The sequence below is a fragment of the Corylus avellana genome, chromosome ca8 (assembly GCF_901000735.1).
Source record: "Corylus avellana chromosome ca8, CavTom2PMs-1.0".
Taxonomy (NCBI): domain Eukaryota; kingdom Viridiplantae; phylum Streptophyta; class Magnoliopsida; order Fagales; family Betulaceae; genus Corylus; species Corylus avellana.
Genome location: NC_081548.1, coordinates 6,365,864 through 6,375,514, shown reverse-complemented (window position 1 = coordinate 6,375,514; position 9,651 = coordinate 6,365,864). Strand labels below are relative to the sequence as shown.

Below are 9,651 nucleotides of genomic sequence, written 5' to 3'. Positions count from 1 at the left end.
CCAAACACATTTACTTATAATGCACTGGTTCATGCACAAGTAAAAGGAGGGAACATTGCTGGTGCTTATTCTCTTAAGAAGGAGATGATTCTCTGTGGCCTTTATCCTGATGTTGTTACTTATAATTTGTTAATAGGTGCTGCTTGTACCTTAGGGCACATCCGTTTAGCACTTCAATTACATGATGAATTGCTGACAAGTGGATATGACCCTGATATTATAACTTACACTGAACTAATTAGAGGTCACTGTATGAGAGGCAATGTGAAGGAGGCTGAAGAGCTCTTTTCCAAGATAGAGAAAGCTGGTTTACCAATGGATCACATTCCATTTAAGATACTTATTAAGACGTACTGCAAAATGAGGGAGTTTGACATGTCATTTGACCTGTATCAAAAGTACTTGAATAAGGACAAATGAGACTGTTATCTTTAATGGGCTTTATTTGATCATAGGACGGTGGAGTCAATGATTTTGGAAAGCAAGGGCCGGTATTTGCATGCAAGTAATAGCTTCTGCCTTTGAGAATCCGTGGTTGATGATGGCAATTTTTGCTTGCAGCGAATGTGAAACTTTCTTATATTCTTGCAGCAGGTATGTATCTTTATTAATCTTCCTGGCAATCTTTTTGGACTGCTGAAATAAGTTGCAAATTTACTGCCACTTCTGGTTAGTTTTGGTGTTTCTAACTGATTCCCTTCTTTCTTGGTCTTGGTCTTGAGATTGATCATTATTATTATTTGATTTAGATGGCACAAGGGGCCACTGTCATATGCAGAAGACATTATTGGGATTGCTGGAGTACATCTTGCCTAAGTTCACCATAATAGTGGAGTGATACTTATTATTTAAGAGAGCTAAAGTTTGCCGGCTAGATAACTGTAAAACCGCAGGTTCATGGCTCAACAACATACTCAGGTAATCATCTTCAATGTTATTACTGCTACTATTCATAAAATATCATGGCATCGGTTAACTTGAATGTTGCTTCTCGCATCAATCTTTGCATGTATTTGGACCTAGTAATAGGACATGATTGAGCCACTTTGCGCTTTTAAAGTTGGTTTCTTGCATGTAATGATGGTACTCCTTTTCCTTGGAAGGGTTTGGAGCTACAACTGTGTTTTCTTAAATCACTGTTTGAGTAAATCTTTGTTACGCCCTTTTCAACATTTCTAGCTTTGTATATTTTTTTGCTTTCTTTTCTCGTTCTTGATCTTGATGAGTGTTTTTCTATTGTATACATAATACGTCATGTGTACTTGGGTTGCACCCCTTGCACTTTAAATGAATTTGTTTACTTATAAAAAAAATAATGCCATGCTCACTAAAATACAAACTAAGACCATCATAAACATATTCCATTATTGGAACAACCAATCTTAATGGAGGTATGAAACAGTGTTTGAATCACTTTGTGAAATGTCTGAAAATAAGAGAAAACATCATTTTTATTCTTTAAGAAATACACCCAAGTGATCCGAGAATAATCCTTAATAAATATAACAAATCAACGAAACCAAATAAACAAACAGCACGAGGGATCCAAACATCAATATGCACTACAAAAGGTGTAGGATTTTATTAAAGCTAGAAAGGAATAACAATTGATGGTGTTTTGTAAGTTTACATGTGTCACAACGAAGTTGGAAAACATTGCTAAAACAAAGATTGAAAATTTTGAACTAGAAAACGTTACTATAAGAAAACAAAGATGGAAATATTTGTTACAACATAAGAAATGAGGAATATCTCAGTATCTGATGCCATAGCCAAATCATCTCCACAAAATTATTAGAAAGTGTGGCTTGATGAACTTGCTTGACCCATATGTGCTCCTTGAGTTAAGAATTCAGATAATAAAGACCATCCATCATACTATGTTATGAGAATGCAAGGTCAAGAGATAAAGCGTGCTGCAGTATTATCTATTTGTTTATTTCAATTCCATTATTATCCAATTCTTATTTCAATTACAGTAGAGCTAGGAATTAGCATTGTAGTGAGATAGAAGTCTTAAGCTCTATCAAACTACTGCTACGTAAAGGATGAGTTGGAGTCAGTCTCCAAGTTTATGCTTTGTAATTTTCTATTTAAAGTCCAGTCTAAGAAATAAAAGGTACGCATAATTTTATCTCAAACTTCACGTTTGTTACGAGGTTCAGGAATCCTCTAATTTCCTATTGCTAATTCTCACACAATTAGCACCCATTAGCAATCATAGGAAAGAATAAGAAGTAAGATCCGGCTTCTTTCCCTGTTGATCAAAGAATTACGAGATTGGTTACTCAATCACGTAACATTCTAGCTCTTGAAATAGACAATAATAAGTGTAAAAGAGTACTCTGCAACTTTTAGTCCTTGGTAATGAGTGCAATAAAAAGAAGATTGGTTACCAAATTAGGTATGTGTAAAATAGATGAAGAGACATAGGAGTAGTAGAAGTTGAACCTTTGTCAAGCGTATATGAGAAGGAATTATCAGCTATCCTAACTTTTTCCCTCCTTGAACAAAGTGTAGGAAAAAGTAGAGTAGATAAACCAATAATGTGATCTGAGGCTCTTGAATCAATAATGCAATGATCATTTGAGTTGGTGGAGGATGCATTCAAAGAGAGCTAAATTACCTGAATGAGCAAAACATAGGATATTGTAATGGGTGTTTTCAGTTGAGACATAAAGCAACAAAACATTTCAACCTTTACTTAGCGAGTGTCGGAGTGTCTGAAGTAAAAGAATCGAGAGCAAAAGTGGGAGAAATAGGTCTCACTTCAGAAGTGTGGTGAATACAGGGCTAAACGGCCTCCTCTACCTCGAGTAAGATCGTCATTTATTTTTCAATAAATTCTTTTAAGTGATGGTATATTACAATGATCACAAAACAATCTCTTTCTCATTGGAAATGGTATCCATCAACTTGCCTGCATATTGCTATAACGCCATAGCAAGTGATGAAGACTCCTGTGAAGAAGAAGGGTGCATAGCACCTCTCCTACTCCCCTCATTCAGAACATAAGCAAAAATTTCTCTAAGAGAAGGAAAATGCTCTTTTCCCAAAACCTAAACTTGAACACGATCATATTTCGAGTTCAACATAAGAAGAAACTCAAAAATGGGGTCATGTTCCATTAGTTTTTGGAGTTATATTGCATTTATTGTACTCTTAGTCTGAAAGTTTTGGAGCTTTCTACCACAAACCACAAAGATTATGGAAGTATGTTGCTACAGACTATTTGTGCTTAGTCTTTCCATGAATCTTAGGCTTCAATTCATACAGCTATGCCATATAATCCATTTATTAATAAGTCTGAAATGCTGCATCATAAATCTCCTTTGCAGTACGTAGAAATAGATACCTCCAAGTAATCTTTGGTTTCATTGCATCTAACAACCAAGACATATTGTATAACCTTTTGCTTTCTATTTATCATAAGTAGGATGCTCCGGTTCTAGTTCTTAATCTTAACCATTCAAATGTCTCATTTTTATTTTACTCTTAATATATAACATTTTAGACCATGACCAGTGGAGCCCATCTAACTTCACTATTGTGATTTGGAGTGTTGGGTTTTCGCTGGAGGAGGTCATTTGACTTTCTATCCCCTTTTATCATTTTTTGAGGTCTTGTGATGAGATACAAACAGCAACCAAATAGCAACAAAGGATTCGGGAATTTCAGTTGGAATTAGATCCATTGGGAGTCAGTCACATGCCCCTTTTTGTTCTATTTTGGGACGCATATCCCAATCCTAAGGGACTAAATTGGACCCAAGCCAAACCCTAGCTCCAATACGCAACAAATAGGCTCAAAAATAAAATGTCAAATAGCTCGAAAGTAGATGACTAAATATTGTACATAATAAAGTATCTTATATTCTTATTGACAGCGTAGGTACATAGGATCAAAACTCCCTACGATGACCTGTTGTTTTCACTAGTCCTCTAAAGTGACCTGTCGTTTACATTTTTCATCAGCCCTATAAAAAAAATTGTAGTTTTTCACCTATTCCTTGAGTTCTCCAAGTGCTGCCATCTTGCACTAGTCAAATGTTCAGCCGCGGGTCTCCATTCTGTCACATGGTCATCATGCTGGAATAATCGACAGTGGAGTTGGGAAATCTCTTGATGATAAAAAACAATCCTGTCAGCGGTAATGGCTAGATGTGACTGTGGCTGTAGGGATGAGAAAAGATGCAAAAAATCTCTAAAAAATCGTGCAAGTAGCAACCCAGATCACTCTCTTTATATGAAGAGAAATGCTACGGTTACACAGAGAATTACAAAGGGAGGCTTACACTACACACTGACACGGCAGTGAACATCATATTAAAAGAAAAGAAAAAAAAAAAAAGAATGCTGATATGGAATGATCTTTCTCTGCAGGACGTGACGTTGGCATGCGTTGATGGATTTGTTTCCCTGTTTCTCTGAACAAAAGAAAACGTCTTTAAAGCTTTTCGTTTGCCAGGGATTTCTTCCTCATCAACAATCATCGACACCCTTGCCACAATCTATGAAATTGACCCCACCTTCAGATCCATAGACAAGAATGGGTGCTCAATTGAAAGACATTGTGAAATTTGGACTTTGAAATTTCTTTTTTTTAAGTTTTGGAAAAAAAAAATGGAGGAAAGAAATGGAAAATGGCTGCAATTTGGTAAGCGGCCGAACTGGACTCTTGTAGATTAGCGGTAAATACTAAGCTTTGCTCCATTAACCCCATTGAAAAAAGAGAAAAGAGAATAAAAGCAAACCTGAAATTTGTTTTCTCAGCTGTTTATAATTTTCTTTTTCCTTTTTGTCTTTTCCCCTTTGTGTGTAGTTGGTTCTGTTTGTTAACATTCTCGAATTTGTTTTTGCTGCAGCATTTAGGTGCCAAAAGAACCAGTACAATGTGTTTGATTTGAGTTGCTGCTGGTTGTGAATGTTCAAGCTATCCCATGTGTTTGATGAAATCTTTGTGAGAAAATGTATAGCCTTCAGAAAGAGATCTATTTTTTTTCCTCTCTCACATTGGTATTGCTAGTAGGGATATGGCACTCATTGACACTGCAGCTCTCTAGTGTTCTTACTTTTTGTAGAGATGGTAATCACAGCAATATAAATTATACAAAAGTCATTGCTTCTGAGGTTGTAATTCCGGATTGTTATTGCATTTATGTCTGCATTTCCAAATAGCAAAGATAACATTTGTGTCTCCATTGATCTCTAATTGTTTGATATGTATGATCAGGAGCCATAAAGAGATGTTGAAGCTTCAGGGCGTGGCCATACAAGAAAGGACTATTGTTGCTCTTTTAATTGTTCACTTAAAATTTGATCAATATTGTTCATTAGTGAAAGAATGTATTCACTCCTTTATTTATTTATTTATTCAGAATTGTAGGTAATATGTAAAGAACAGAAAGATGGTGCGATTTTTGTTACTGTTCTGCACCTATGTAACATTTTGATCTTTTCCCACTCTTTGATATGTAATCGCTTATCTGAAAGCAACAAACAATCAACTATATGCATATACAGTTGTTTCAATAGATCAATCCGTCTTATAAAACTTCTCGAGGGTAGTACACCAGAACTTTGTGTAGTACAATGTGTGTATATATGATATGTTATCTATTGGTTGATAAGAAGATTATGGCCTAGGCAAAAAATAAAAAATGAAAAAGCCAAAGAAGATAAAAGAGGGTATATATATAGGATCTAACCTTTGGCAACAACATCCTCTGATCCTCCTACAAACACAGAGAACTTCAATGAACAGCAGAACAATCACTTCCTATTGTTTCAATATGAAAAGCTGGAAGTGCATCAGTAAAAGTCAGTAGAAGAACAATTAATTTATGAATTGGATGATACACTGGATTTAAAAGGATATTAAAAAAATAAAAAAATAAAAAAAAAATAAAAAAAACCTTAGGTGGTTTACAAATTCATCAACTTGAAACATTAGCTTGACTCAGGATTGTAATTACATTGAGGCATAAATGTAAACAAATATAAATGAAGTAATCCTTACATGAACAAATGAAATAATTAATAATACAAAATATCCTACGACACCAAAACTCCAATACAAGTGGAAAAATCTTCAAATCCAAGGGCATGAGCTAGCTGCTAGCACCATCGCACGTATACGTGGGGGGTTGTTGATCATCACAAATTTCACTAATCTCATCATAAATTGCACGAAACTCATCATCTTCAAACACCGTAAGTAATGGTGGAGATGTTGTTGCGTAAAATTCTGCTGAAGATGATGACACAGGCACAGCAGCAATAGGGTACGTCTGCTGGGCAACAATATTTTCTTCTCCAGGGCTCAAATTTCTCTTGATCTCACCATTGTTTTGGTGTATTTCGTTGGGCTCCACGACTGCAACTTGTTGATTATTGGATGGTTGGGCATGGTGTTGAAAGTTTCTAATTGGATATTTCATTTTATCCAAGTCTTTGTTTCTGATTTTACAAATGACGTACTCATCAAACTGTATGCATGCAAGATACACACAAAAAAAAGTTATTAATAAATCTAATTAAATATAACAAACCAAATAAAAACGGATTGATATCCCCTAGAATTTTCTATTCTTAAATTCATAAATCCGAAATTTAATGATCGAGGAAGCTAAAAACATAGGTTTAATAAACATGACTTATTTTAGACCCTAAGAACCCTGAGATTTATGAATTTAAGAATCTCAAATTTAAAGAAAAAGGAAATTCACGAGAGATTGGGATTATATATATACTTACATCTTCCACCTTTGAGTAGTCTCGACAAGAAAACTCCTTCATGATCCAGTGGCCATTGCGGTTAGTACCTTTGGCCTTGTTCTTTGTATATTTGAAGACAAAAGATTTCTTGATTCCAATGAGTTTGTTGTTTTTAAGATCACGAATTTCTTGAGTGTGTTCGATCTTCCAAGTGCCACACCCAACAACTCTATCCCTCCTTGACTTGCTCTTCTTCTTCAACTTCGTAAAGACGAAGAATTGTTTTTTCACCGTGGGATCGAATATAATCCATGGCTCCCGGTTCCCATAGATATCAAACTCACCCACCTCGTCGTGAGGCAACGTCTCTCCATTCACCTTCATTCGAAGAAACATAAAAATCTCTTCAACAGTCGGGTGAAATCGAAATCCTACCGGCATTTGAAATCCCATTTCAACACTTTCAGAAAAAACGTACAACAAAAAGGGTGATCAGCCGGCGATGATGCTGCAAGACCAAAGACGTTGACGTCAGTTATCTTTCTGTTGATCGATGTGAAAAGTATGGTAATGTGAAAATAGTCAATCGAGGATGTATTTATACAAGTTTCAAAGAGCATTAGTTGAGTTTGAATCAAACACTAATTACTATTTCAATCCTACTCAAAAAACAAAAAAAACAAAAAAAATACTATTTCAATCAATGATGACGTGTACCTTATACCTCTAGACTTCTAGCAACAATAGATTTATATATATATATATATATATATGTAAAATTTTGGATAAATGTAAAATTAATCCATGTAATTCACATGGATTAAATGTAAAATTAAATGTGAATTAATTTTACATCTAATCCACATAGCTCGTGAGCTTGACCTATTTATGGCTCGATTAGCCCTATTCGCTCGACTCGTTTAACACTTGATTAGCCCGGCTCATCCGACTCGATTAGGGCTCGTGAACCCAATCCACCCGGCTCATTTATGGCTCGTTAGCTCGGCTCAAAGTTTGCTCAAACCGACCCATTTATGGCTCTTTAGATATATATTTATATCTATATTATCAATTTATCATATGATTCATATTTGATACTTCATTACTTCTTATTTAGTTATTTATTTATTTGATAGATAATACCATATAAATTATATAATTATCATATGATCTACGTATTAATGTATTATCATTAGATATATTACAAAGTGATTCATGTAATCTAAAATTAAGCTATTACTATAATAATATTAAAAATTAAAATCAATAATGTGTTTATTTATACTTTAGAATCTTACTTTAAATATAATCATAAGTATTAACAATTTAATATTTATCATTCAAAATTAATAATTTACTAACTTAGACTACTTAGGGCCCGTTTGGGAGTGCGATTTCAATAAGTGCGATTTTAAAAATTGCGTTTTTAAAAATTGCGTTTTTAAAATCGCTACTTTTTAAAATCGCACAGGTGTTTGGTAAAACATGCTAAAAAGTACTTTTTTTATCAAATGAGTGTTTGGATAACATTAGCATATAATTGCGGTTTCATGACCAAATTACCAATAAGGACATTTCTTTATAACAATAAAATAACTAACATTGTCTATAAGCCTCCATTTTTAACACCTATGCAAACAAAAGTATGACTTATAATTTGACATTAACTTTGAGTTTTCTACTTAGGCAATTATATATTGCTATATTACTTGTTTCTACATGCTTTTTTGTTTTTGTATTTTTTTTTTCTTGAAACATATTCCAAACAGACATATAATAAAAAATACAAGAACAATCCATCAAATTAAACTAATAATGTTTATCAAATTTAACTGTTACATAATTCACCAATAATTTAAATTAGTACTTGATAAATCACCAAAAAAAACTTAAAGGACATTAAAAATTAGCCTAAAACATAAATAACAAAGCACTGTTTACAACCCACAAACGGATCGGGCTATATTGTCACGAACCACTTTCATCTCCTCGTCATGTATATTGTCAATGTTTTCCTGACTGTTACTCCTTACATCATCATCATCATCATCATTATCGAAGTTATCTTTATCCCACTTAAACCCCTTATCCTTTCTGTCATGTATTCTAATAAAATTATGAAGGACCGCGGTAGCAACCACAATGAGCATTTGGTCGTTAATATCATAAGATGGCATTTGCCTTAAAATATGCCACCTATTCTTCCACACACCAAAAGTTCGCTTTATAACACTTCTAAGTGATGAGTGAACATAGTTAAACCTCTCCTCTATCCCATGTTTTGTAAAGTGGGTATTTGGTCGATTACCTTGAAACACCTCATCCACACAGAGTTCACAAAAGATTGTAGTAAATTGTGATGTCCAAAGAGCTCTAGCATCTGAGTTACTTTGTTTTGATTCAGGTTTAGGATTGGATATCGTATTTTGTTTATCCATCTACAAAATTATAATTTTAGAAATCTAGTAAGACACTAATATATTAACCATCTCATATACCAATAAAAGCCAAAAGAATTATTAACATAAAAGTATAGCATTCAACTATATATAAACCATTAAAGCTTTATTTTAGTCTTTACTTTTGTCATTTTTTAGCTTATACGGTGCCACATGTTTCTTTAATATATAAATAATGTTTGAATTTTTCCTTCACTATATTTCATATATGGACATGTGGAGTTGATGCCAACATTGAAACGAAACAGCACTAAAAAAAAAATTAAAAAGTCATTATTTAAAATTGTTACTGTGCAATGCACAGTAACGGATCACTGTGCACTGCACAATAATCAGTGCACAATAATCCAGAAAAATACTCCGGTCTCTATGTGCACTGCACAATAAAAAAATTAAAATAAAAAAAATCACAAAATATCACTGTTTATTACCCATTATATATATATATATATATATATATATATATATATATATAT

At 33.7% G+C, this 9,651-nt stretch overlaps 1 protein-coding gene and 1 long non-coding RNA gene across 5 annotated transcripts; one reads left to right on the top strand and one right to left on the bottom strand.

Annotated features, from left to right (window-relative positions):
* The first annotated feature begins 15 nt into the window (after positions 1-15).
* On the top strand, positions 16-5,531 carry LOC132189014 (uncharacterized). Of its 4 annotated transcripts, none has more exons than XR_009440998.1 (4): positions 16-594; positions 750-918; positions 4,383-4,969; positions 5,233-5,531. It is a non-coding gene; the product is annotated as an uncharacterized LOC132189014 (long non-coding RNA). The 4 variants fall into 4 exon arrangements; XR_009440997.1 differs by having other exon boundaries at positions 4,383-5,085; XR_009440996.1 differs by having other exon boundaries at positions 4,383-5,129.
* Positions 5,532-6,109: 578 nt separating this feature from the next.
* On the bottom strand, positions 6,110-7,169 carry LOC132190763 (NAC domain-containing protein JA2-like). The gene is made up of 2 exons (XM_059605813.1): positions 6,756-7,169; positions 6,110-6,487 (listed from the first exon to the last, which is right to left on the bottom strand). Exons 1-2 carry the CDS (start codon positions 7,167-7,169, stop codon positions 6,110-6,112), a joined length of 792 nt encoding a protein of 263 aa, XP_059461796.1.
* Positions 7,170-9,651: the final 2,482 nt, after the last annotated feature.